The 27,813-nt window shown below is 47.2% G+C and overlaps 1 protein-coding gene and 1 long non-coding RNA gene across 3 annotated transcripts in view; one reads left to right on the top strand and one right to left on the bottom strand.

Moving 5' to 3' along the window:
• LOC144310311 (uncharacterized) overlaps positions 1-4,427 on the bottom strand; it is a 32,859-nt gene extending 28,432 nt beyond the window's left edge. The window contains exon 1 of the long non-coding RNA XR_013376035.1: positions 3,804-4,427. This is a non-coding gene — a long non-coding RNA (uncharacterized LOC144310311). The remainder of the gene's footprint in view (positions 1-3,803) is intronic.
• Positions 1-27,813, top strand: part of ZCCHC14 (zinc finger CCHC-type containing 14) — a 57,319-nt gene that overhangs the window by 16,368 nt on the left and 13,138 nt on the right. Inside the window, exons 2-4 of one of the 2 annotated variants that reach the window (XM_077891080.1) lie at positions 7,021-7,144; positions 17,101-17,174; positions 25,399-25,470. In XM_077891080.1, coding sequence (XP_077747206.1) covers positions 7,021-7,144; positions 17,101-17,174; positions 25,399-25,470 — 270 coding nt within the window. The remainder of the gene's footprint in view (positions 1-7,020; positions 7,145-17,100; positions 17,175-25,398; positions 25,471-27,813) is intronic. The other variant, XM_077891082.1, reaches the window with a different exon arrangement.

Raw genomic sequence — 27,813 nt, 5'->3', positions numbered from 1 at the left:
GGTGGGTTACTTGGAAAACAATGAAAATAAATGAGTGTGTCTGTCAGCACTCTGGAGCTCATGTCTGTGCCTGAGGGCCCTGGCCCCTGCTGCCCCTTGGCTTTCATAAGCTTCAAGCAGGGAGGCAGGGAGACCTTCTGCCTTGGCGCTCCACACCGTCAGTTCCGTGCCTGGAAGGTCCTAGGGCATTAGCGGTGCGGTCCCTGGACCCAGTGTCCATGCCCCACCCCTTCGAATTGTCTTAGTTGTTCCCTTGTCTGCCCTGCATGTCCGGTCCCCTGGCAGCATCTACCCTACCTGTCCTAGCCCTGAGCACCTCTGAGAGCCTCAGGGTGAGCCCTTTGGTTTTAGAAGCTGCTTCTGTTTTACTGTGTTGTGTTCCTGTCTCATAGGAAGTTACTTAGGCTGAGACCTAATAGCGTCTAACTCTTGTTTCTAGTTGTAACAGTAACTGTTCCTTGTGGAAAAATTGGAAAATCGAAAAATATTTGTAGAAAATCACCCAAAGATCATAAACTCTGTCAGTATTGTGGTACATTTTCTTCTGTCTTCATTGCCTTTGGATATGTGCTGTTGACATGTTCTACATTCTGCCTCATTCCCGGGAACTGAGCATGAGCATTCCCATGCCTTTTGTTTCTAAAATTACCTTTTCAAGGCTGCATAATATTCAATCCTCTGGATGTGAATTTATTTACATATTTAGATATTCATCTTGCTGGGTATATAAAGCTACAATGAACATCTTTGTGCACAAAGCTGTGACTGTATCATTTGCTGGGCTTAGGATAGGTTATTATTCCCAGAGGGATTAGTAGATCCAGAGTTGCTGTGTAGGTGTCATTAAAGATTACTACGTACACCTAATTTTTGTGAAGACAGTTGACCCATTTTGCACTTGGTAGTTGGGGCTGAGATTGCTCCCATTGCAACAGTAGGAACAATAACTCTTAAGAATGTTCTGTCGAATTGTACTTCAAAAATGATAAATGATCTTTTTAGCTGTTATGTGCTAGTTTTAGAATAGGTGATCACTTGTCATGGTAGAGTCCATTTTTAAGTGGCATGTCTATTTGGAGAAGGGAGCCTCCAGCTTCTGGCGAAGGGGCCATAGATACAGGTGGCTGTCTGTCTGGAGCTCGTCCCAGGGTGTGTGTCGCCAGCATGTCTATGCCTGTCTGCCCTGCTGCAGGCATAGACTGTTGAGTTGATTTGCCCTTAGGGAGAGTCAGCCTCTTGGAAGAGGTTCTCTGCCAGGACGTCAGAGGTGTGTGTCTCTTTCAGGTGTTCTTGTAGAGCTGGTCTCTGCCAGGGGGCTTGAGTCTCTTCCACAGGATCCCAACCAGACTCGCAGCCGCAGGAGCAATAGCAGTTGACCTTATATTGAATGTTGACTGTTTGCCCAGCACATTACTTTTCTTTTTTTTTTTCTTTTTTCTTTTTTAAAAGATTTTATTTATTTATTCATGAGAGACACAGAGGGAGGCAGAGACATAGGCAGAGAGAGAAACGGGCTCCTCGCAGAGAGCCGGATGTGGGACTTGATCCTCAGACCTGGGATCACACCCTGAGCTGAAGGCAGACACTCAATCGCTGAGCCACCCAGGCATCCCAGCACATTACTTTCAATGTATTTTTTTATACTTGTCACAAAGCCCTGAGGAGGCAGGCACCGTTATCCCCACTTTGCATTGGGGAAGACTGGACCTGAGTGAGGTCTCAATGATCCTGGCCATCGTTGCAGCAAGCATGGGCTGCTTCTGCCAGCGCTGTGGCTTCTGTAGGCAGACTCTGCTGTGCTGGGAGTTGACCTGCACAACCAACTAGTGAAGCTTGGTAGCTGCAGGACTGCCCCTACTGGTCTGGTGACCTTAGGGAAATTCCTGATGGAGGGCCAGTTGCTCCTACTGTTCAAGTGGAGAGGATTACAGGGGTTGAGTAGGTTGGTGTGGGTACAAGCAGATTGCATCCATGATAAGAATGGTGTAAAGTATGTTCATAATTCTAGTCGCTTGCATTTTTTTTTTTTTATTCTCCATGGCATCTTCCCATGTGTTCACATCTTGGGCATTCCATGTGCATCTGCCTTTGAAGTTGAAATGCTGTTTTAACTGCCTCTTGGTGGCACAGCCTGGCTCACCATCTCATTCCCAGCCCCGTGCACAGCCGTTGTCTTATTTACAGCCGTCAGGACCAGCACTTTAGTGTTGTTACTGCATGTCTCATTGCAGAGGAAAACCTAGAGATGTTGTGTTGAATGTGTTTGGGTGTATCTGAGGGTAGAATTGGGAACTTATGGCTTCATGGTCTGGGAAAGGCTGTCTTTTTGTAGGTTCCTCAAGAGATTCGGGGAGGCTCCCCATTGAGAACCATGGCCTTACACACACATGGGGCTCTCATGTTGCCTGCTGAGCCCCTTCAGTTTCTTACCTCGATTACTAAAGATCAGTTTATATCCCAGCATAGTTTGAATACTAGGGCTTTGGTTTTTCAGCATATTCACTATTGTTTTTACCAGGTTTTTCTTAAAAGTTCCCTGCTATCACGTAGATGTTGAATGTCGCACACATGCCACACGCCTTGCCCTCTGCCTACCTTTGTCCCATCCGATGACTTTGAATAATCTTTAATGAGATAGACTTTTAAAAGTGAAACCTCTCTTCTAACAGTTGTAGTTCTGGTCCATGAGTATAAAAGTGAATTTTCAGCACAGAGCCTTGGGCAGCTTGTGTCCCTCTGGTCTCTCTGGTCAGAGGCCAGCACTTAGGAAAGCATCTGTTAGAGCCTCGCTGCTAGCCGGCCTCAAATCTCCAGGGCTGATGTGTGACACTTTGGCACCTTCAACCCTTACCCTTGGGAGGGGACTCAGAGTTCATCTGATCTCATTTTCTGGGCAGTGCTGGAGTTCCCGTTTTGCATCCCACCCGAGGCGAGGTTGTTTTTTGGGCTTCTGACCGTGGTGAGCCTCTTCATCTTGAAACAGTCTTGCAGCACCTGCAGCACCTGAGAGGAATGCAGTGTCTTGGGTCCTATCTGACCCTTGACGTCAGAACCTGCACTTTAGAAACCAGAAGACCATGGGTTTGGAGGCCAAGAGCTCATCTCCATTCACACAGCTGTGCCAGCCAGAGGGCTAGCGCTCAGAGCTGTGACACCAGCTGCTTGCGTCCAGGGCCGGGCGCTTTGGCCTGTCACTATGTCCCTGGGTGTGCGGCACGTGTTGGACCACATTGCTTTCCCTGAGGGGCACTGGACTGGAGTGTGTGCCTCATGGCTAGAAACATACTCCAGAATCCGATTTCATTCATGCTCACAGCTCTGTTGGTCCTGTGTTAGATCTGGTGAGATGCTGGCAGTGTTGTGTATAAATGAGAACGCAGACGGTTTTCTTTGAAGGAGAACTTTTTGTCAGGTTATTCCTGATTTCATTAAAACTTGGTAAAATGATCAGATTTTACAGATACCTATCAGGTACTGTTTGAAGTACAGAGGGTACAGCAGCAAATGAAACAGACAAAAAAGTCCCCACTTCATTGAGCTTTGAGAGGTCCTTATACTAAGGTTGCACGAGTATAGTGTGACATCCCTGAGGGGGCCATGTAGATAGATACAGGGCCCCTGGGGGCACCCCAGGAAGATCCTGGCTCCAGGCCCAGTGGCTGCAGTGGGTTGGGCAGAGGGGAGAAGTGAGAGATGGCAGGGTCCCCATAGGTCATGGCAGATTCTGTGTAGAGGTGGGGCAGTGACAAGCTGGTCCAGGGGGCAGAGTGAGTGTCCATTGAGTGAGAAGGTGTGGTACTCACAGGACAGAGGACTTTGAACTTCAGGGAAACAGCAGAGTCAGGCTCATTGTTGGAGAGCATCTTCTTGTTGCCCTTCTAGCCGTAGCAGGAGGCGACATTTGGAACTGATCAAGTCTTTATTCTTGTGTCCATCAGGCTCATGACTGGAGCTCTGCTTGTGAGCGTGAGTCAGAGAGCATCTGAGTTGAACTGTGGAGGTCACATGGGGCAAATTAACTTAACCAAAAATAACCCCAAACACAGCATTTCTGGGAAATGCAGGGGAAGAGAGCTTTCAATGTAAACAAAGGAGCAAAGTCAAGATAAAGGCTTGGTTGGAAAAAGTGAGCATCTGGAAAACCAGGAAGAGACACTCTGGTAAAACACAGTGAGCCAAATAGATATTTCTTTTCTGCTGGTTATAATTTTAGAGTTTTCTTTCGCATGTTTATATTGTTAGCATGGCATGTGCTTCCATAGGGTAACTCCTAGGCTTTCCCCTTCTGGAAGCTGTGGCATGTGGACCTAATACCTGTTAGCTTTCCTGTCAGCCCATGAAAGAAGCTTTCTGTCCCCTCAGGTGACACCTGGTCCTTACAGGGTGGACCAGACCACGAGCCTCCTGTGCTTCACACCCTGGCTGAAGTGCACCGGGCACAAAACAAAAGAACACGGTGACCAGTGTTCTGGCCCCACTCTGGAAATTCTGATTGGGTAGGGCTGGGTGACACTGTTATTGCCAGGCCCTGGAGGTTCCACATGCATCAGGGTTGAGGACCACCCATCCAGTCCAGCTGCTGGTACTTTACAGGCTGTGCTCACTGGAAGTGTCCTGGCTGTGGTGCGTTCTCCTCCCCACCCCTGCTTCTGCATCCCAGAGGTGGAGTCAGGAGGCTGGTTTTCTGCTTGTGTCTTTTAGGATGCTTTAGGGTGGGCACTGGTATATGTGCAGGACCTCATGGTTGTGATGGCATCTGTTTGTGCCGAAGAGATTTGTCGCTAGCAAGGTTAGCACTTCTCTGGTTGGTGGTCCTGACAGTTCAGCCTCATTCTTCAGACGAGGACTTAGATGTACTGACCAAGGTGGCCTGGGAGCATGGAGGCTCCCGTGAGTCAGGCCAGACCTGGTGGTATCTGCTGTGGTTAAGTTTATTACAAGAGTTTAAAATGTTGGGATCCCTGGGTGGCTCGGCGGTTTAGCTCCTGCCTTTGGCCCAGGGAGTGATCCTGGAGTCCCTGGATCGAGTCCCGCGTCGGGTTCCCTGCATGGAGCCTGCTTCTCCCTCTGCCTGTGTCTCTGCCTCTCTCTCTGTGTCTATCATGAATAAATAAATAAAAAATCTTAAAAAAAAAAAATGTTAACCTCCTGAGTTCCTTCCCAAGTAATCCTTACTATTTGGAACTAAAAATCTTGCTCTTTCAGGAATTACTTCAACTATTGCTTGTGTTATTTAATAAGAAAGAAGTTCATTTCTGGAATATTCAGATCATTAGATGAAACTTTGCCAAATCTGAGGGAAATAATCCAACTTAGTTAAATTACAAATAAAAGTAACTTAAAATTTAAACTGTCTTAATAAAATCTTGGTAATGTCCAAAAAACTGACTTTTTGGAGGAGTATTGGGTGGTTAGGATTTATTTCCTTGAGTTATGTGAACTTGCACATTTAACTAGACTGTGCTGGGTGGCTTTTCTTGAGTGGCATCTCTCGTGTGGTGTAGGACCTGTATGTAGGTCCTGTGCTGTGTGTGGGGGGAGGCCTCCCCGCTGTGGCTGTGATGCAGCCTGAAGAAGAGAGGGCTTGTCAGGTACCCAGCAGATGCTCTTTGGCTGCTGCAGGCACAGCGGCGTCTCTGTCCTCTCCTGGTGGCTCTGTGCCTCTACCATCATGCCCCCCATCCCCCTGCCCCCTCTTGTGCCTTCCGTGGGCTGTCCTCTGCCTTCCAGGTAAGGAAGCCAACTAACGGGCTGGAAAACTGAGGGCCGGTGAGGTGTGCATCTCTCACGACTGTCTCCACATGAGGATGGAGGTCAGCAGTCCCCCTCCTCCCCCAAACCTGTCCCCTTCCTTGTGTGTGGAGCATAGTGTTTCTCACTTCTTAAAACTCACCCCTCTCTTGATAACCTTTAAAATCCTAACTTTACCATTCTTTGAAATTTTGACGTACATTAAGTTGTGATTCTGAGGAGGTAAAACTATAGGTCACTTTCATTCTTCTGAATCCTACAAGCTCTAAATGAATGTTGGCTGTAAGCATTTCAGGTACTGATCCGTGTTGAGGGGGGAAAGTGAAAGCTCTTGCCCCCGACCCAGGCACCCCCGGGGGGCTCCTCGCTCCTCCGAGGTCCCCTGCGCTTCCCGGGTTGCTGCCCACTGGCCTCCACCTGCGTGTTGCCGGGAGCTGCAGGGGCCGCAGGAGCCGCAGCCCCGCTCTGACTGGGCGTGCGAACCAGCTGCGCGCCGCACGGCTGCTATGTCCAGTGCCCGCGGTGCCGCAGCCGCCTGCACCCACCGGCGTCTGCCACAGCTCTGTCACAGCTGTCGCGTCAGCCCTCCCTGCCTGGGTACTTTGTGCGATGAAGTCCTAGAAGTGGGATGGTAATGTCATGTTAGAACATGTACCCCGCGTGGATCCGGTCGTGCTCTCTCCCTGGCTGTTCTGTTTAGAGCATTTTATGACTTCTTTAAGGTTTATAGGACAGTGTCAGGTCCAGCTATGTAATTAATTTTATAGGGAATTACACAATTTGAAGAAATAAAATACAAGTTTTTACCTCAGAGAGAGGTATGTAGTTCGCAGAAGGCTGGCTGACACAGCTCCCACGCTGGCGAGTGGGGCACGGGTGCAGATACCAGCTCCCACATGTGCTTACGCTCACCTGGCTGTTTTCAAGTTTCCGTGATGCCTAGGAAATTGGTGATGTCTTCCTCTTTTGTGGGAAGTACTAATTGTTACACTACTGTGTAGTGTTTAAAATTTTTTATATAAAAATTTTATATAAATTTTTATAATTTATATAAAAAATTTTAAGAATTTATATAATTTATATAAAAATTTTTAAGAATTTATATAAAATTTATATTTTATGTAAATTTTTTAATAGACAATCTATATTTTATATAAAACTTGAAACTACCATAAACATCAGTGACTTTCTGATAACAACAAAAAATCATTTCACATGAACCAAATGGAAGAAAATAAGATTTTTTTTTTTTTTTTTTTGTCCTCCCAGGTGACTCCAAGAACCGAGGCCCCCGTCAGCAGTGTGAGTAATAGTTTGGAGAATGCACTACATACATCAGCACATTCCACAGAGGAGTCGCTGCCCAAGAGGACTGTGGGGAAACACTCCAAAGGTGAGTCTGTGCGAGGGCTCAGAGAGGAAGAGGTGCACACCAGTGGAAAGCAGATCTTTGTGATGCTATTGGGTTATATACTTTTCAGATCTTTCATCACCTATAGTCTTTTAGTAAGGTACATTGTTTCTAAATTCTGTAAGTAATGCATGAGCGTGTCTTGGCTGTAAGAATCTCAAACACTGTTAAGGGGGAAAATGACAGTTATTACACTCTTCCCTGCCTCACACCACGGCGAGTCCTAAATTCTAGAGCAGCACTGTCTTGTAGAACTTTCTATGGAGATAATGGGATGTTCTCTCTGTGCACTAATGCTGTCATCAGCCACATGTGCCTTTGATCACTTGAAATATGCCTCATGCAACCAAGGACCTGAAATTTTAGTTTATTTCCTTTCACTTGGAACTGTAATAGCTCAGTGTGGAGAGTGGCCACTATACTGCACAGCGCTGCTTTGGAGATGACAGAGGGCACATCTTAGATGAAGCTGAGTCTCTTGGTTCTTGCACCATTGGACAGTGACAGAGTGGCACTTAGTGTACAGTTGGTGGGCGGAGTGGTGGTGTGGGGACTTCCCAGGAGGCCATTGCAGGTGATGTGTAGGCCTACTGAGGGCCAGGTTGATCCAGAGCCCCAGGGCACTCAAGGCCACCACCCTCTCCCTCCCTGTCCTTTGTTTCCCTTTTATTTGTGTCTCAGGCCCAGTGTACCTCACAGATGTTTAATAAATACTTTGTTTTTAAAATAAAGCCCCATTCTGACAATATCGCAGAGCCAGCCATGCCTGACTTAAAGTCATGTGCTAGAGATAGCTATATCCTGACTGCCGTACCATGTTTATGTATATAAATACGTGCTGGTACTAAAACCGTGAACCCTCATAGTGACCCTGGGAGCACAGAGCTCCTGGATGGGGCTGTTGTTTGGAAGACATGGCAAGGCCTCCCCTCCCAGGATGGATAGTTGTCACTCAGGCATAGAGACTTTTCTACCCTGAAGCTGCCCCTGCCCTTTCTCCTGATACCTGTCGTCCTGGGAGGAGTGCCTTCGAAGGAGGTGTTGTGTCCAGCATGTGACCTGTGCCCTGCACCCTCCTAAAGTGGGAGGACAGCATCCTCTTTCCCATAGTGCTTTTTCCTTGACACATAATCATCAAGACCCCTTGTTCCTATGTTTTCAATATAATTGCAAGATATAGGACTAATCTCACTCTGCTTCCCTGTCCGTGTGCTGTGGGGCAGAGAGCCCATGGACCAGCGGGCTTTAGTATCAGATATAGCAAAGCATAGTGGCCCAGGCATTATTAGCTGTCTACCACAGTCTCCACTCAGTGGTTCTAAGTAATAAGTTTCTTCTGCCTAGAACTTGGCAAGCAAGTGAAGTTGGTTTTCTTAGTCACGCTTCTCGTGATGCTCTGTCAGGCCTGGGTGGTTGCTCTTGGCAAAGCCTAAAGTCACCGCGAGTGTTAATACTATAGAGTTTTCTCGCTGTCTTTTTTGTATTCTACTTGTGTTTTGATTTTTCTGTGCTTCCTTGGAAGTCTTCAGCAATAAGACATCAGACTTATGTTTGTTCTGTATAAAAACTTCAGAGGGCAGTGTTGAGGACAGCCAGAAACTGACTGCTCCCAACAGATGACAATCAAGGTGGTGGTCTGCAAAGTACATGTTGAAAGTGATAGTGTCCTCTTTTCCTCTGCTCTTTCATGTGAAGATTTTCAAGTGTGAAAGAGGAAAGGGGACTGCAGTTCCTAGCATCTGGCTTTGGGAGCAGGTAGTAGGCCTTGTCCTCAGGACCGCCGAGCAGCACAGCTGTGCTCGCTCTGAGAGAGCTCAGTTTTCCCCAAACCCACACGTCCAGACTTGTGTTACTGAGGAAACATGTATAATATACAAGGTAAGGTTGAAATTACTTTTAGTGATGCTCTCAGTGAAAGGAGTTCTGTAATTTGGTTTTCTGGGTTGGATTAGTTATCTTTCAGAATTATCCTTGTGTGAGACCGAGAATCGCAGTAAGCCTGGTAGCACAGCAGACCACTTACCAGTGTCCGAAAACCTGCTCTCCAGTCCTCCTTGCATTCTTAAAATGGAACGATTCCAAAGAGCTTCTGTTAAATGGAGGTTATAACTATAGATATTTATCATATTAGAACTTAAAACTGGGATTTTTTTTTTTTTTTAACCTAAATGAATGCTTTTTGTTGTGTGCCACTGCGGTGTTTGTGTTTCTCGTGCAGCAGCGTTATGACACAGGGTTACATCAAGGTCAAGCTCCAAAAGTCTTGTCCTTTTGGTGATGCAAAACCCACTGCAGAGAATTAGAGTAGGAATTCTGATAAGAAGCATGACAGTAAAACCCAGATTCTGGCTGCCTTTCTGGGGCTGCACTGGGGATTTGAAGGTACATTTGGAATTGAGGCATTTTGATCATTTTAACTTTTCTCTTGGCTCTTTTAACATTTCATTAAGACTTTAAAACACAGTTCAGGGATCTCTGGGTGGCTCAGTGGTTTAGCGCCTGCCTTTGGCCCTGGGCACGATCTTGGAGTCCCGGGATCGAGTCCCGCGTCAGGCTTCTGGCATGGAGCCTGCTTCTCCCTCCTCCTGTGTCTCTGCCTCTCTCTCTCTCTCTCTCTCTCTCTCTCTATGTCTATCATAAATAATAAATAAATAAGTATTTTAAAAAATAATAAAAAAAAACCCACAGTTCAGAGAATTTTACAGTGAATACCTACCTTCCAGATTCCATAGTTCCATTTTATTTTACCTGCTTATTCTCTAACTGTCCTTCTCTGTCTGCCTCTTCATCCATGAAGACATTGCATTTTGGGGTACATTTCAAAGTAAGTTGTTCTTTTCACTTTTTTTTGCTGCTTTCATGCATTATTATTTTTTGAAAGCTGGTTGTTGCAGCCTTCCTCAGCCAATGATTCTCGTTTCAACCACAGAACAGAGTTGTCTGAGTGACTGTTCGTCATCCCCTAAAGAAGGAGGGCCTTGGAGAGGTAAGAGTTAGGTTGGTCCATCCCGCAGTGGCATCTTTCAGATAGCAGGGCTCAGCTGTCTCTCAGTCCCCATGGAGAGAAGCTACAGGGCTTACAGTGAACGTCTGTAACTTGTCAGGCCTTACCTCGAATTACTATCAAACCACTTCCTGTGGAGCGGGAGTGTCTTGCAGTGTATTTGGTGGTGTACTGAGCCAGCACGTGCTGGCCCGCAAGGCCAGTTGTTAAAAGTGCAGGGAGATTTTTAGCCTCTCAGTGTCTTATTGATGGCTAGAAACCAGCCATGGTCGGAAGTACTTATACCGTGGAAGTCCGTACATGCCATAGATGTGGGGCTGTCCCCCAAGCCAGCTATGACACATTTTGCAAAGTGCCACTATAGGAGCCCCCGACCTGTCCTGTCTGCTGCACGCATCTCTGTCCATCACGTGACACATGCTGTGTGCCTGCAGCCCAGCTCCAGGAAGAGCAGGTGGTTCTGTGTGACCTGGGACTCCCTGCATCCTAACTTCAGCATCCTCCTCTCTGAAGCTGTTGTGAGGGGTCACGACAGATCTATCTGCTCTTATCTTCCCTTGGCATATCTGACCCTCCACCACCATTCTGTCCTCCCTTGGTTCCTTTCTGTTTTTATTTATTTATTTTTATTTTTTATTTTTCCTTTCTGTTCTTAAACTTTGGACCATCCTACATAGAGAAATGTTGCCGTGGCTCGTTCCCTTGGTCTCCTGGTAACACACTTCCCAGTTCTCCTCTTGCCTCTCTGTCTGCTCGTATCCTATGAAATCCCTGCCCCTGAGATGCTGGTGCTGTCTGCACTCCTCTCTGGCATCTACTCCCACTTTGAGTGTCTTCTCTTCATCTGTTGATGACTTTCATATCTGAGAATTCAGCTGAGACCCTTGCCTGGGACCCAAAATCCCTGTGAATATTTCCACTGAGGTGGCCTGCTGGTGCTTCTGCCCGTGTGCCCAGAGTGGACCCATCACTTCTATGGCCGCCCTTGAAATGAGTCTCCAGTGTATGTGGTTGGTGCCAGCCTTCAGGCATTTGGAGCCACGCCTGCAGGTCCACACGAGCAGGCTCAGCCTCACAGCCCTGGTGGCTGTGGCTCTGCGGGGCCGTCCCAGATTCTTCTTCCCCTCACTGAGGCCACCATCCTGGATCAGGCCTCTGTCCCCCTGCTGTCTGTGGATTCTTCTGTACAGTCCATCCCTAAGCAGGGACCTACCTGCAGCTGGACCACAGTAGCCTTTACTTAGGAAGCTTGTCACGGTGCTCATGGCTACAGCTGCTGTCATAGCACTGATCAGCCCCAGGTCCACCCTGACAGTGTGTGTGCACCTCATTGATGTCACAGTCCCGTGAAGTGGGAACCTGTATTCCTCTTTTTCAGGGGTTCAGTGACTGCCCATAGTTACCAAGCTGAAAAGTGTCACATTTCAAACTGAGCCCATCTGAAAGCAGAGCCCATGGGCTTACCTTGACTTGCTTGGAGGAAGCCTGCTGTGGGGTTTGTGGGATTTGTGGGCCAGCCTCATCTATGCCCTCCCCTCCTTGTGACTTGTCCTCATGTCCCTACTCTGGTCTCTCATAATTCTGAGTTCCTGGCTCCAGCTGAGAGCATACTTGTTAGACACCGTGTGCTGTCCTGCCTGGGCCTCGATCCTCACATCCCTCTGCCCAGATAGGCTTTACGCTTTGAAGTTGAGCTCACATGTCACAGCTCTGTGAACTTTGTAAATTTTGTGTCACTTATGGTTAGTCTGTAACTTATGGTTATATTGGTACATACCAATGCTGAATAAAATGCTTGCCTCAATATATAAATAAATGAGAATCCTTGGGCTCTTAGATTCTAGTGCTGTATCATTAACCATTCAAATGGAATGTGTATATGTTCATTTCCTGTTTTTGCTACTTGAGAAATACCTTTTATCAGCTTTATGTTTTCTAGATCATGCCATGTACTACTCTTGTTTCTATTTCTATTTTTGTAGAGCTAACAAATTAATGCAAGGTAGCTAGATGCTAAAAAAAAAAAATCAAAGAAAAACAAATTAGGGAATTCTTAAATATAATATGTTCTATCCTAGAAAGTTGTCAGAGAGGAAGGTCAGGTTAATCATTGTAGTTGTGAATGCTCAGATTTTAACAACAGCTGAAGAACTGCTTCTAAAAATGATCCCCACTAATGCGAACGACCAAGAGAAAGGGAGAAAGTGAGTCAATATTTGAGGAACGTTATTATTCAGCTGAGACTTTTAAGATACACTTTTTCAATTTGTAAGTGAAAGCTAGATTTCAGTAATAAAAATTTAAGCAGGAAACATCTTAAATGTTATTCTGCTTCGGTTTCTTGAAGTAGGAAGCATTGAGTTCTATTGTACAGGACTTCCCTTACAGGGAAAAGGAAGTGTTCATGCCAGAGGATGATCTTGCGTCCTTTCCCAAAGTCATAAATGATACCTTCCTGACTGCGATGGCTTGTAGCATAGTTCTGCTAAGTTTTGAAGCAGTCTCCTATGTGGGGCACATAGAAATTAAACTATTTGACTGGAGAGACGTCGAAATCAAGTAAAAGTTCTGAGGCAGAAAAGTACCAACTACCTGGTTTTTTCCCAGAAGAGTTTAGAAGAGAAAGGGAAGAAGTTTCAAAGGAGTGACTCATTTGTGGAACACACTAAGCTGTTTTCTACAGGTGTCTGATATATAAGTATGACATGACAGTCCACTCTTGTGAGTCACTTGAAGATGCATGGCAGTGAAGATGACTTTAGAGTGTGGCAGTTTTAACTGGGAGCTCCCAGGACTTGATGGTGAGAATGTGTTCATGGTCCTGGGTTTGTTGCTGCTGGCTGAGAGGCCTTTGGGTTCAGCTCAGTCCTAAACTGTCTGTGACTTTTTGCTAGCCCCTCCCCGCTTCGGATGTCCAGTCCTGCTTCAGGATGTTTGGAACCCCTGCCTGTACTGCTAGAGCAATGCCTTCCACAGGAATTCCTTCCTGCCTTTTCCAATTACATTCGTGTATTGGCTTTTGAAATTAGGTATGGATCCAATTATAAAAGTGATAGTTCAGTGCAATTAGATGTTTTATTGAAGGCCATGTGGTCTGACTTGTAGGACTGGAGGCAGATTCCTCATGTGCATCTTGAATGAGAAAAGGAAAGTTACAATTTTAAAAGGATAACACATCCCACTTTGCTTTCTCAGCTCAGCATGAGTGAGCAGGCTGGCTTAGACTCAGGTGCCCATTTCTCCCCACATAGGAGCCCTCCCTACCCGGTCTACCTTCTAACTACCCCTCTGGCTGTGGCCTTTTTGTCTTGGAGTCTTTGTGGGCAGTGCAAATCCCATCCCTTCATGGTGGATTGATTTCTAGCCCCTCAGACTTAGCTGTGTTTGTTTACACTCTTCAAAAAATTGTGAGGCTTCTATATACCAGATAACTGCCTGCAGGTCTGACTGGGGTGGTATATGGGACAGGGGTCACTGTATGAACCAGGAGAGAAGTGGATCATAAATAGAAGTTCGTGTGCATATAGGAACGAATACTCTTTAAAATCATGAAACTACATTATGGAAATTTGGAGGAAAGTGCTCATAATTCCACCAGCAAGCACAATGATCCTTGTCAGTCTTGATAACTTTTCATCTTTCTTTCCTATTCTTAACAACTAGGGGCAGCCCCGGTGGCTCAGCAGTTTAGCGCCGCCTTCAGCCCGGGGCATGATCCTGGAGACCTGGGATGGAGTCCCATGTCGGGCTCCCTGCATGGAGCCTGTTTCTCCCTCTGCCTGTGTCTCTGCCTCTCTCTCTCTCTCTGTGTCTCTCACGAATGAATAAATAAATTAATTAATTAATTAATTTTAAAAAACCCAACTATACAGTTTGTAATTTTTTAGTTAATATTACAAGCTGTTTTCATGTTTTTGTTTTTCTAATCATGGTCTTTAACCTAAGTTCCAAAATCAAGAACATGTTTCACCATCGTTGAAGCCTAATTAAAGGTCCCACAGGGCAGCCCCGGTGGCACAGCGGTTTAGCGCCGCCTGCAGCCTGGGTTGTGATCCTGGAGACCCGGGATCGAGTCCCACGTCCGGCTTCCTGTATGGGGCCCATTTCTCCCTCTGCCTGTGTCTCTACCTCTGTGTGTGTGTGTATCTCTACGCATAAATAAACAAAATCTTAAAAAAAAAAAAAAGGTCCTACAGCCCCACTCCATGTCAGCCACTGTTGCCCCCACACCCACTTCAGAGGGCCCCCTGTGACCACAGGTGCTCCACAGGGACAGTACCACTACAGGCAAAGTAGCAGAGTTGTCCCTAGGTGCTGGTACCCAAGCTGTCCACGCTGCCCACAGGTGGGGTGGTGGCATCGTTTGCTCCTAGACAGGCATCTCAGACTGCAGCCCTAGACTTCTAGATGCCTGTTACTTGCAAACAGCTGGATAATGTTCGTCTGCTTTTCATATTCTCCTGTCCAAGGATGAGTCACTTCCGTTATCAGTCCAGATGGGGTTTTCTCTCTTTACTTTTTTTTGTAAATTCTAGTATTACTCAGTCCTGGAACATTTAGGTGCACGTTGCTGTTCTGTGGCCAGGGAAAATGCTGACTACATTTTTCTGTGTTCATTGACTTCGTATGTTCTATTGTTTAAGAAAGGGGAAGATGTCATTGTGGGTCAGTTTTAAAAAATACTGATTGGGAAAACATAAAAGCTATTTGTTTGCTGACAGTTTGACAGAGGAAGCCAGGCAGGAACAGCAAGCGGCTTCACTTAGTGAAAATAGAGAGGTGTGCAGCCTCAAAATGTGGTGTGTCCTTTGTTTCGCCAGAAAGGAAACACTTGACTGTTTTGTTTTGATTTGTTTTTAGTAATTCCTTCCTGTAAGATGCTATTTTAAGCTTAAAATACTTCAAATCAAATAAGTTCTCGTATCTCTCAAGATGCACATCGACCGTGATGCCACTTTGCAAAATTAGGGAGGCCTAGGAGAAAACAGTTTAACCAGTGAAGGGTCTTTTCTGCCACAGTCAATGACCTCTGAGAGTGTGAGGACCCATTTGTCATATTTGCCGCTCTGTTCCCAGTGCCTAGAATTTGACCTTGCGCCCAGCAGGAATCTGATAGGACGTGTTGGTGGGTGAACAATTGTTGGTTTTACAAGGATCACACATTTTTTCTGCACAGATCCAGATAGTAAATATTTTTGGCTTTGGGAGGCATAGGGTTTCTGGCAAGACGACTGGGCTCTGCTGCCTTGGGGTGGAAAGCAGCCATCGACGATATGTAAACAAATGGCATGGCTGAGTGCCAACAAAGCCATGTACACAAACAGGCGGAGGGCAGCCTCTAGTTTGCCAGGCCCTCTTAGGATTGTACTGTCCAGTAGAACTCTGTGATGAGCGAGTGTTCTGTGTCTGCTGTACAGCATGACAGCTACTAGCCACATCTGGCTGTTGAGCACTTAGAATGAGATTAGTGCAACCAAAGAATTGGATTTTTAATTCTGTTTGGTTGTAATTAATACAAATTTAAGTAGTCACATGTGGTTAGTGGCTACAGTGTTGGGTGTTGCAGGGTTAGAAGCTTCCCCGAAGCATGTTGCACAGAGCGATTTGTTGTTCTCTGGAGGTCTGTACACAGTAGGGGAAGAAAGTTCTGTGGCTCAAAAAACTGAGGAATTGTTAATAAGAACATATTTGTTCATTTCAGGACTGCTTAGAGCCTTTAATGTGCTAATGTACACAGACAGCCTACCAGAGTCTTAGTTTTTTTTTTTTTTTCCTGAGCTGTTTGACCGTGAAGCTTTCTGCAGGTGCCCTTGAACACCTTAGGGCACTGGCATTCTTGGAGAAGACCTTGGGAGGCTCCTGTGTGGCAGGCCAGAACGCTGGGCATCCGCAGGGCTTGGAGCTTAATAGTTTCTGAGGTTATGTTAAGTGCTTCCTACTGGACAGTTAGGTTTTCAGGGTCTGGAAGTCCCCGTAGTCCATGGCCAAGGGCTGTCTGGGACAGTGAATGCTAGCATGGAGGAGGACGTGTGTAATACGCACGTATTAAATAAAGCTCCTTGTTGGTCGTGGACTTTCTTAGCCACAAAGAGGAGTTACTAGACTGCTGGTGTCTGCAAACAGCACAGATGCTTCAGAAATCAGTTATGTTAGTGCTTGGGAAACATTCACATTAGAATCAGAAATAGAACGCGCACACCTCAGTGTGGCCTGGGAACTGCATCATGTTTGTAAGTGGCTATTTTATCTTTGACATAATGTTTGCTCAGATATTCGGATTTTCAAACTCAAGTTTGAGTGCATAAGAACTTCATTGTGCCCTTTTAGTTTTGAGGCACAGAGAAGGTACCCATGTCAGGAGGAGGGCGGAGCGAGCCTGCTGCATGCAGAGGCCTCTGGCGGAGCTTTGTCTCCTCTGGCTATGCTGCTGTGGCCTCTGACAGCCCGTCATGTCCTTCAGAGGCGGTGCTGGAAGGCTTTGGTGCTGCTTCCATTACCTGCCATGAGCGCCACCACTGGCTGGCCGCTGGTGTCTGGCACCGTCACAGCCAAGAATGTGGAGCACTAGTTTCTCAGGAGCCAGAATAGATCCGGCCCGCTCTGCAATAATAACCGGGTCTGTGCCCTCATGCATCCACATCACTCCTGTTCTCTTTCCAAGTGCCGTTTCTTCCTCTTCTAGGATTTGTTTTTATGTTTGGCCTATTCTGTTCTACTTTTGCATTCGCCTCCACTCCTGAGTGTGACAGATTTCTGCGTTCCTCTCCGGCCCCTCTTCCCAGGCGAGCACATTGCAAAAGAGTCAGCCGCGCCAGCGTCGAAAGCTTTGTTTTGAAAATTGCTAAAATATCAAATGCTAACTAATATGTACTTCAAGGTTTTATTTCATTTTTATAATTTTGTTTGTTGTTGTTGTTGTTTTTTGCTTTTACAGTGAGTGTTGAAAAGATAGACCTGAAGGGATTATCACACAAAAAAAATGAAAGACATGTTGAATGTTCCTTTGAGGTAAGATGCCAAGTTTTTTCTCCCTTTTCTCCTCTGTGGGGTAGGAAGGAAACATTTGCCTTGAGTAGATACTGAGATTGATCTAAATGGAAGATGGGCCATGGGCCGGCCACCTCCAGCCTATGTGCCAACTGTTGTCTAGACTGGCGTGCTCAGCTGCGGCTGGTTGGTCACCAGAGTTGGCTGAAGCGAAGATGTGTGCTGCGCAGTAAGATTGGAGGCCTCAGAGTGTCCCAGCGGCTGTGTTCCATGAGGTCCTTGGGGGCCTAGGTGACCCCTAGTTGACCACTTTGATATCCTTGGGGTGCGGCTCTCAGCCTCATGGTCCAGGGTGGCAGCCAGGGCACTAGTCCTCACGTTTTCATTCCAGGTAGCAAGACACAGGATGAAGACAAGAGAAAAGTTTACTTTTCTCTCTCTCTTTTTTTTTTTTTTTTTTACTTTTCTCTTTTTTTTAAGGAACATTCTGAAAGCAGCCGCTAGATACTTCCACATATGTTTTGCTGGCCAAAATTTGGTTTCTTGGCCCCACTTGGCTTCGGAGGAGGCTGGGGAATGTATTCTGGCTGGCCATGTCTCCAGGGTCTTGTTACTTGCTCATTATGTTGTATGAGGTTCTCCTTTGACCATGTGCCTGAACACTGATTGACAAGGAAAATCTGCTTCCTGCATTACTAGGGAGTATTCTCAGGAATAGAAGCCTCTGGTTTGTATCTAGTATGTATGCTGTGATGCTCTGTGTGGTTCACTAAGTTTTCAAAGTGTAGCTGCATCCAGAGACTTAAATAGTTTTATCACTAAAAGGATGAAATCTTCATTTGATTCAGGAGGTGTACAGCATTGTGAGAATCCCTCAATAAGCTATGCATGTGTCTTCAGAACATACAGGAAAGACTCACCTAAAGTTTTCAGGCTCTTTAAACTTGGAACCAGCACCCAGGTCTCAGTTACTGGAGAACCTTGGAGTCACAAAATCTTCAGGGCCTCATAAGGGTGGGAGCCTAGCAGGTCCCTGGAATCCTGAGCGTGTTGTTTCCCCCTCCAGCATGCTCTTTCTCGTGGCTGGACCTCCCCTCAGGCTCATCTGCCTCCACTGGGCTGAGCCATCCTCAGGTGGTGGGCCCCACTCACTGTCTGGTTGTGCTGAGCCTTGATCCACCCTTATCTGCTGGCTTGTACAGTGTGAGATATGGTGACTCTGGCCAGTGTGACTGCTTGCAGCTTCTCTCTGAAGAAATGAGCTTTAGCAAAATAGATATGTGGCCTCTCGGAGGAGATGGGAGTTATGGTCAGGAGTCAGGAGGTAACTGGCTGGTGACAACAGGGACACGGTGTCCAGGGTCCTCTGCAAGCAAGCCACACAACTCCAGAAGGGTCCTGGAGCTCTGAGCTTGCGGCCCTAGACTCCAAAGTGTCACTTGGTGTTGACAGTGTCACACGGGTGAGGTATGTAGTTGAAGACATTTGTACCCCAGTGGGTGAGCTGAAGGTTTTAACAGTTAAAGCAAAAGCTTCACTTATCTGCGGATCTTACTTTTCCTGAAGTGATAAGTGACAAAAATATTCTTGTGTTTAGGAAATTGAGAATCCATCTCTCACCTGGAAGTCCAAAGTAGTTTTTTCCTTTTGGAGTACTAACTTTTCTTTTTTAAGATTTTATTTATTTATTTGAGAGAATGGGTGAGTAGAGGGAGGGACAGAGGGAGAGAGAGATCGAATCTCATGTGGACTCAGCACGGAGCCCAATCCCTGAGATCTCAACCTGAGCCAAAATCAAGAGTCAGATGCTTAACCGACTGAGCCATCCGGGTGACCCTTGGGATACTAACTTGATAATGGCCTGAGGGAACCACAGCCCAAACTGTGTGTTGAATGGTTACTCGAGGCATAAAGGAAAGATATGATCAACGTTAAAAAGAAATCTTAGGGATCCCTGGGTGGCGCAGCGGTTTGGCGCCTGCCTTTGGCCCAGGGCGCGATCCTGGAGACCCGGGATCGAATCCCACGTCGGGCTCCCGGTGTATGGAGCCTGCTTCTCCCTCTGCCTGTGTCTCTGCCTTTCTCTCTCTCTCTGTGTGACTATCATAAAAAAAAAAAAAAAAAAAAAAGAAATCTTACTTTGTTACTGCAAAACACTCTGTTCATTCGCGCCGCTTAAACTGCATGCTTGTTTTATGCGGGGCTTCCATAGGTTGCCGCTGATGGCTGTCCTTCCTGTGTCAGGTTGGGGACTTCTGTCACCGAGGAAAGGAAGCGGCCTCAAGGCCATGTGCCTGAGGGCAGGTGAGCACAAGGGCTCCAGCTAGCTGCTACCAGCGCCACACTCCAGTGACAGAACTGAGGGTGGGCAGCCTGAGGATAGCGAGCCCACCTAAACTTACCCATCTTCTGGCATCTGAGGAGACTCCTCTCAAAAATAAGCCCCAGTAGGATTTTTCTGCCTTAGAAATCAACAAACTAGCCCTAAAATGTGTGTGGAAAGAACAGAGTAGTCAAAATAATTATGAGAAGAAGGAAGTTGGAAGCTGCGCGCAGCCTGTCTTGGAGACTCGCTGTTAACCTATGGGGGACGCTGGTCTGTGGGATTGCCGTGAGCATGGGGCACCTTTCAGCAGGCCAGCAGAGAGTCTAGAGATCGACTTGCAGGTAGACAGCCAATTGACAGGCGGGCAGTTCAATGAAGAAAGGATGGTCTTTTCAACAAATGGCTCCAGAACCTTTGACCAAACCTCACCTCTCATAGTTAGTTAACTCAAAACTGATCATAGTCCTAGGGGACCCTGCCTGGGTGGCTCAGCGGTTGAGCTTCTGCCTTCGGCCCAGGGCGTGATCCTGGAGTCCTGGGATCGAGTCCTGCATTGGGCTCCCTGCATGGAGCCTGCTTCTCCCCTCTGCCTGTGTCTCTGCCTTTCTCTCTCAGTCTTTGTCTCTCATGAATAAATAAATACAATCTTTAAAAAAAAAAAAAACTGATCATAGTCCTAAACGTACAACCTAAAACGACAAAAGTGCTTGAAGAAAGCATATGAGACTGTGTGGCTAGGCAAAGATTTCTTGGCTACACCACAAAGAACATGATCTTTAAAAGAAAAAGTGAGTATGTGAGACGTAATCAGAGGGTTGAACTTCTCCTCGAAAGTACCCTGAGGAGATGGGAGGACAGGATGCAGATTAGGAAATGCATATTTGATAAACAGTTTTCATTCAAAATATACAAAGAACTCTCAACACTCAGCAATAAAAAAAAACCATTAAGAAGCGAGCCCAAGATTTGAAACACTTCAGCAGAGAAAAGAGTTAAGAGGGCCAATATCCCATGTGAGCAGATGTTTGGCCTCACTAGTCATTAGGAGAATGGCAGGTAGAGCCACAGGGAAGTGGTGCTGTGTGGCCGCAGGATGGCCGCATCTGGAGACCCTGAGCAGGCCAGCTGCTGGCAAGGGTGCGCGCACATGGGGTGTGTATGCTCAGCGCTACAGCCTCTTTGCAAGGCCGTCTGGCAGTTTTACAAAAGCTTAAACTTTTCTCTAAAGTATGACCCATCAGTTCTCTCCCACGTATTAATCCATGGGAAATGAAAACATTTGTTCACACAAATATTTACGTGAACGCTCAAAATTTATGTAAGAAATATATGGCTTATATGTACCACAACCTCTAAATGTCTGTCCAGAGGAGAATGGAGAGACACACATGGTACCGTAAACACCGTGGAACACCGGCCAGAGTGGAAAGGACTGAACTGTTCTCATACTAGCATGTGGAGAAAATTCAAGTCCTTGAGTTTAGAAAAAAAACGTAGAAAAAAAAAAAAAACCTCTGCCAAAGAGTAGATACGATACAAGCCTGTTTACATGAAATTGTAAGAAATGCCAACTGTCTACAGTGACAGAAGCCACAGAGTGGCTTCTTGGGGAGAGGAGGAAGAAACTCTTGGGGGTGGTATAGTATCCTGAACATGCACATATGCCCAGACTTCTCACATCATGCCCTTTATATAGGCGCAGCTTACCGCCCATTACAACTCAGTAAAGCTTTAAAAAAAAAAAAAAGAAAAGGAAAGTCACCTGAGGATTAAACCTCCCCTTTTGTCCACAGAACTCTAAATAATGAAGCTTAAATTAATTGCCCTTTAAGTAAGGGGTCTTTTTTATGTGGAAGTTAACAGCTACCCATCAGGGACCAGAGCCGTCAAACTGCTTCCTGGGATTTGATGGGACGGCCATGCTGGCCACAGAGAAGGCTCTCCTGCCAGCCTCCCTGGCTCCGGAGGATCTGTGGACTCTGCCCACTGTTTCCTCAGTCCTGTTTGTCTCTAGCTTCACTCTTTGTGGATCGGTATTTTCCAGGATACAAATGAAAGGCTTCTTTTATAGGAAGGCCTATGTAGCTGGATTGAGATGCTTTCAGTATGTAAACATGTACTGCAAATAGGAGCCTGCACTTCCTGTTCTTTTCCATGGGGCTGATCATGTTTTTGCTGGAGTCATGGCTGCTCCTCACTGGCTACCGAGGGGATCAGATTGGTGTGCAGGAAGCAAGCGACTGCAAATGTAACATCAGCATGTAACTACATACACACGAAGTGTCTGGATTTTACTTGTTTTTCCAGACTCACCATTGAGAAACTGCAATAACTAAAACTTTTTTTTAACAAAAAGATTTTTTTTTTTTTTTTTTGTTAAAAGTGAAGGATAGAGAAAACAGCAGAAGATGACCCGAACCCTTGAAGCACCCCCTAGACTGTAGAATTTTAGTGGCTTAGAAAAAGCTGTGGTTCTTTCTTAACCCAGGTATTACATTTACTTTAGTGCTAAATCTTTTCCTTGAAAGTTTTATTTTTACATTTCAAGATAATCTGAACTGCTTTGAATATGTTATTGCTGTTAGCAAGGAGGAGTCTTGACAACTTTTTTTTTTTTTTTTTAGTTTTTTTCGTAAGTGATTTGTGCAGACTTTAGAGCCCAGTAATTCTGTGAACATGCCAGGAGCAGTGGGGAACGGTTTGTTTTGACGTCTATCTCAGTGGTTCTGTGGCATTAGTGCAACAGCATGACGGGTGCTGATCCAGGAGCCACATGGGGCATGCTGAGGGCTTTCCCTAGGGTAGTCTCTTTTTGTTTGCTGGTGTGTTTTTACTTAGGGAAAGTGCTTCGAAATGATTTCACCCTGAAAGTCCCCCCCCGCATTGTGCTCAGACATGCCCAGCATTGTTTGTTCCATCTCAGAGCTGTGGTTCTGCGCCCACGTGGACCTGATGGCCCTCGATGGGCCAAGCTCTCCCCGTTTATTCCCGCGTGCCCGGGGCCCCCTCCCTCCTTGCAAGCGCTACCTCCTGTTCTTATGTCCTTCTCTGTCTGATAACTTCTTAGAAAGGGCACCCGGGAGGTGTCTGGAAATGCCCCCCCCACCCCCCAACATGTGACTGAGAACACAGGTGGAGGCTGGGCATCACTCTTTCTCAGGAATCAGAGAGCGCTGCTAACTTACCACCTCCTGATCCTGAGCTCTGGCATTTTTTAAGGTTTTTCCTCAGTCCTGGGTGTCTGCACACCCCTCACCCGTGCTTGGCTGTGGGTCTATTTTCATCATTGTGCTGGGACTTGGTGGGCCTTTTTAAACTGAAAGCACACGTCTGTAATTTGAGGGCCTCGTCCTAATTCCTCCCTTTTAGTGTCCTCTGCTCTGTTTTTCTCTATTTCCTTGCTTTGGAACTCCTGCTGTCTGCCTGTTGGACCTCATGACTGGTCCTTTGTTTTATTTTTTTCTGTTTCCTTTCCCTTTGGTATTTTGATCTAAACTTTATGGAGGACTGCTTCATCTCCCCTCTTCATCAGTGGGATTTTTCACTCCTGTCCTGTTTTTAATTTTAAAGAATGCTTGTTCTCTGATGATTCTTTTTTCATGGCGTCCTGTTCTTGGCTATGCTTTTCTTCTCTTAGATCACGGAGAATATTAATGATAGTTTTTAGTTTTTTAATACCGTTTTCTTTTCCATACGTGGTCTGTGTTTCCACCTGGCTGCCTTGAGCTCTTGAAGGCTCCATGCTAGATGTTCTGGTGCTGGGCCGCCCACTCACATCTGCGGCGTAGCACGAGCCATGGGCCAGGCCTCTGGCTCACTGCTCCACGCGCTCCATCCAGAGTGCTGTGTGTGACTCAAGGACATTGGGGATGGAGCTGAGATGTAGTGTGATGTAGTCCTAAGTATCTGGTTTGTGCATGTTTTGCTTTTGGCATAAGCTTAGGGTATTTTATGGTCTGTCTTGGGCTGCATAGCTCTTTGCTATGCAAAGTGATACAGGTCCAAGTGACATCATAATTTATTTGGCAACTCTTTTCCTGGTGGTACGTAAGATGATGGGGTAGCTTCAGTTGGTGCCACCTCAGATTTGACGGAATGTGTGTGTAACATGTGGCATGCCATGAGGCTGTTCTGTGTCCATGCCCCTCTTCCGGTGCAGGGACATGGCCTGGCTGGTGAGACCTAGGGTGATTGTGAAGCCTGCATCAGCTACAGAGCATGGGGGTGCTCAGGTCAGCCCAGAAGTGAGCCCTTAGTTCTGCCTGCCTTAGACTGAGGTATCAGCTTCGTTTAGAAGTAAAAGTGTCAAACAGCTCAGGAGCTGACAGCCTACAGTAGTAATTGTGCCTGTTTAAAGCACATCATTGTTGGGGAAACAGATTGTCTGTTTCAACATAACATGATTTGTCTGTGCTGCACTTGTTGCTTGGGCGTTGGATTTCATTTTTTGTGGGGTTGAAGAGCATTCATGCCATGTGAATGTGGACAGAAAGAGAAGGACTCCAGCTGGAATCAGGTTCTTATCCTGCTGTATGCGTCATAAGGAAAAGAGAAATCCTCCACCATGTATTGTACTTTGACAAATGCAAAATGTCAGCAATGCTTTGGGTCCAACATCTAAGGACCAGAAAGTTTCTGATTTTGGCCATAGATGGTGCTGGTATTTCATTGAGTAGCAGCTTGCCTGGACTTGTGTTCAAAGCTGTTGTGAGATTTGTCTCTGACAGGCAGGTTGGGGTCCGTATCTGGTGCAGGTCCCTTTGGGCGGCAAGGCACATTCATTCAAGGAGTGCCAGCGCCTGCCATGGGTGAGGCCTGGTACCGGGAGCCCCAAGATCAGAGGGAAGGAGGAGCCCCTTTCCTCAGTTGGCTCGTATGTCCTGGTTGCTCTAGGAGACAGCCATCTTCGCGGTGGTTTCATGCTGCGGCAGCTGTGGGGACGGAGTTCGTGTGGGTTTCAGCAGAGGAGGGGACACGAGGTCCGTGTGCGACCATGGTGGGTTGCCTCTCAGAAGGTGCAGACGGGTGGCGGGAGCAGAGGGGTCTTCCCAAGCACCATGCTCCATTTGCTCCATTGCTGCAAATATAATGCTGTCTTTTTTGGTCATTTTACTTCCTGATTTGAAACCGGTAGCTTCTGGATCTGAGAGCAAAGTTCCCGCTTCACAACCTCACCTTTCTTATAGCCCTCCCACCTCGCCCCTGCTTCCCAGCCCAGCTCCTGCCCTGCTCCCGTGTCTGAGTCCTCAGTGTCCCCAGTGCCCCTGGTGTGATCAGGAAACACTGGAGGAGCACTGGAAAGATGAGGAAGGAGACTTCCCCCCGGAGCACCTGCTGTCTATCAAGGGGGACTGGCTGGGACACGGTGATGAAATAAGGCTGCCTGCCTGCCTGCCACCTGCAGCGAGGATACACTGGCTGTGTGCTCGGGTGTCCGGCGCCCCTGGTGCTGTGGAGCTGCTTGCAGAGAGCCCTTTCTGACTGCTTTCTCCTGAAACTGTCTGCACCCTTGCTGTTCCCCTGCTGCTGACTGCCCTACCCCCGTTGTGTCAGGTGCCCGAGGGCGGGGGCTCTTGTCTCATGTTCACCTGAGAGGAGGTCCCCTGGAGGATGGTGTGCGCTGGCACACATAAGCAATCGTGATTGTCGGTGACTGCTTACAATGTGGTGGAGCAAGCCTCAGACTCCATGCTTGAATAATTTGGGGATATTTGAATAATTGCACAAAACAGGAAGTTAAGCCTTAAAGGACCTGATTTGTGTGAACTTTTCTCTCACGAGTCAAGGGATGTGGAACCACCCCATTCAGAAGGCGCACCACACTCAGGGCTCAGCATGCTCACGGCACCTGGGCAGGTGTGCTGTGAGGGGCGTACGTGGCGTCTGTTTTTAAGGTTTGTTTGTTTGTTTGTTTTTAAGGTCTTGTGGTCTGATTCTTCAGTAACATCAGTAACCAAATCTTCCTCTGAAGTGACTGAATTTATTTCAAAGGTAAGGTGATTAAGGGCTCTTACAAGAATGAAAAGGCTCTCAATAATATTGCAGAGTGATCCCAGTGGATTGCTTCCTTCAGCTGGCAGAGCAAGTAGCTCGTGCATGGCCGTGAAAGCATGGTCCTCGACACCCTGATCTGCGCTGCTTGCAGTTGTTGAGAACGAGAAGAGGCAGGACGCTGTGGCCTGCGCACGCGGCGGAGGGGTGTCTGCTTTGGTTACTCTGCAGCGGAGACTGAGGGAGAGTCCACATGGTCCCAGCTTGGTCTGTCATATCTGCAGGGCTTCCTGGTCCTTTTCTGCTGGCTTAAACAAATGTCATCCAAACAGAAGGTCCCACTACTAGATAAATAACCACTTTCCCTACATAGACGTGTGTCCACACATACATACATACATACATACATACATACGTACGTACCCACCTCCATAGTCAGTATGTGTTTCTAGTCCACTGGCCCGGGCCGTAGCTGTGACAAAGTGGTGCATCTTAATTCATCCCCTTTGTTTCATGAACTGACAGAGCTAAAGTGTCTCCAAAATGAGTCTGAGGTTTTCACTATAAAACCAAGGCTGTAATCCTATAGGGGGAAATCCAGGGGATGGATCATATTTGTTTGCTCATGCTTCTCCTGTTGGCCCGTAAGCCAGGCTTTCCGGGGTTACTGATTCCCCTTGGGATTCACGTTTTCCTCTGTAACCCTGAGAGCGCTACATTTCCTCTCCTGCGTGCCAAGAACATCTGTTGCTCTGGACTGCACTGATGCTGGCAGGAATTCTGACCCCACTGGGTGCTGAGAGTGCTTCATGTTCGCCTGGCTGTGGGTTCTCTGACCTTCCTGGACATCTGGTTTGTCGTCTCCTGTTAATTTTGGAGAATTCTTCCCTGTTATCTCTTCAGATATTTCTTCTGCCCTGTCTCTCTCTTGCCCCGGGACTTGAACTCCATGCACCTGGACCTTTGACATCATCCATAGCTCTTGGGGGCGCCTTCTGTTTTCTTGCTCCTCTTGCTGTGCGTTTGAGTCGGACGATTTCTGTTGTCCTGTTTTCAGGCTCCCTGATGTTCAGTCTGCAGCTCTGCCCAGACTGCCGCTGAGCCTGGTTTATGTGCTGAGTTCATCTCTGGGACCGTGGTTTCCTATTGTTCCTGGCTTTTCCATCTTGACATGACTTTTAATAAAGTTTCCTTCTCTCTGCTGAGATTTCCCATTTGTTCATGCATGTTGTCTGTTTTTTCTCAATCTTTATGTTAAACCTAGTTGTTTTATAATCCCTATCTCATAGTTCCAACGTCCAGTTATCTCTGAGTCTCGCTCTGATGATTATCTTGATAACAGGTTTCATTCATTCTTTTTTTTTTTTCTATGTCTTGTAATTTTTTATTGAGTATTAAACATCATGTTTAAAAAATGTAGGAGACTGAAGGAAGCAGTATGTCTGCTTGGAAATGGGCATGTTGCTGCTTCTCTCAAGCCCTCGGTGGGGTCCTCGATTTGACCTAATTAGGAGTTGGGCCGGGTTTGGGTTTTGTTGCTGCTATCCCGCGGGCTTCAGGTTCCTCTGGGGGAGGGCAGCTGATACCTTGAGCCCCGGGAGAGGGGCCTGCAGTGTCAGAAGTTCTGTCAGGGGTCTGGCTTCACCCTTGGCCCTCAGCAGTCCTGGATGCCCATGGCCTGGAGGGGCTGTCCCTGCTCTGCTGAGCACCCTCCTCAGCCCCGGGGAGATTACGGTTGCTTGTTTTAACAGCCTGATGACAGACTTCTGGGAGTGAAGTGTTCTCCATCCTCCTGGTCCAGCCCAGTCCCAGGCACAGGGTCTTTGGGGGCTTCCCCGGCATCCCCGCCCCTCTCTTCCCCAGCAACCGCTGACCTCCTCTTTGTACTGGTGGAGCATATCCTCAGCCCGTGAGGCTTTTGCCCTTTCTTCAGGGCCAGAGGGGTGTGCTTGTCCTTTCTCCTGGGAGCAGGGCATCTTTGCCCATGGCCTGGTGCAAGGAGGACTCCCTCCCCTCCCGCAGAGGCAGAAAAGTAGTGCTTCTGCTTCATCCCCAGAAACAGAGGGTCTGCTTGGGCTCTGGGAGCAGGAGCTGTCTTGTCCCTCCCCCAGAGGCTTAAGGATTTTGCCTCAGATTTAGAGAAAGCTCCAGGGGAAGGCATAGAAGTTCCTGCCAGGCCCCCAGGGGCAGCCAGCCCACACCACCGCTGCCTTGGAGGCTCTCTCCAGTCTCCTTTGGAAGCAAGCTTGGGAAGGGAGGACACTCCCCCTTGTGTCTGGGCTCTTGGCTGACCACTGTGTGGCCCACACTCAGCCCGTGGGAAGTGTCCATCTTCTGACCTCT

This window comes from Canis aureus, chromosome 3 (genome assembly GCF_053574225.1).
Source record: "Canis aureus isolate CA01 chromosome 3, VMU_Caureus_v.1.0, whole genome shotgun sequence".
In the NCBI taxonomy this organism is placed as follows: Eukaryota; Metazoa; Chordata; class Mammalia; order Carnivora; family Canidae; genus Canis; species Canis aureus.
The sequence above is the reverse complement of the archived record's forward strand: the minus strand, read 5'-3'. Positions and strand labels throughout refer to the sequence as shown.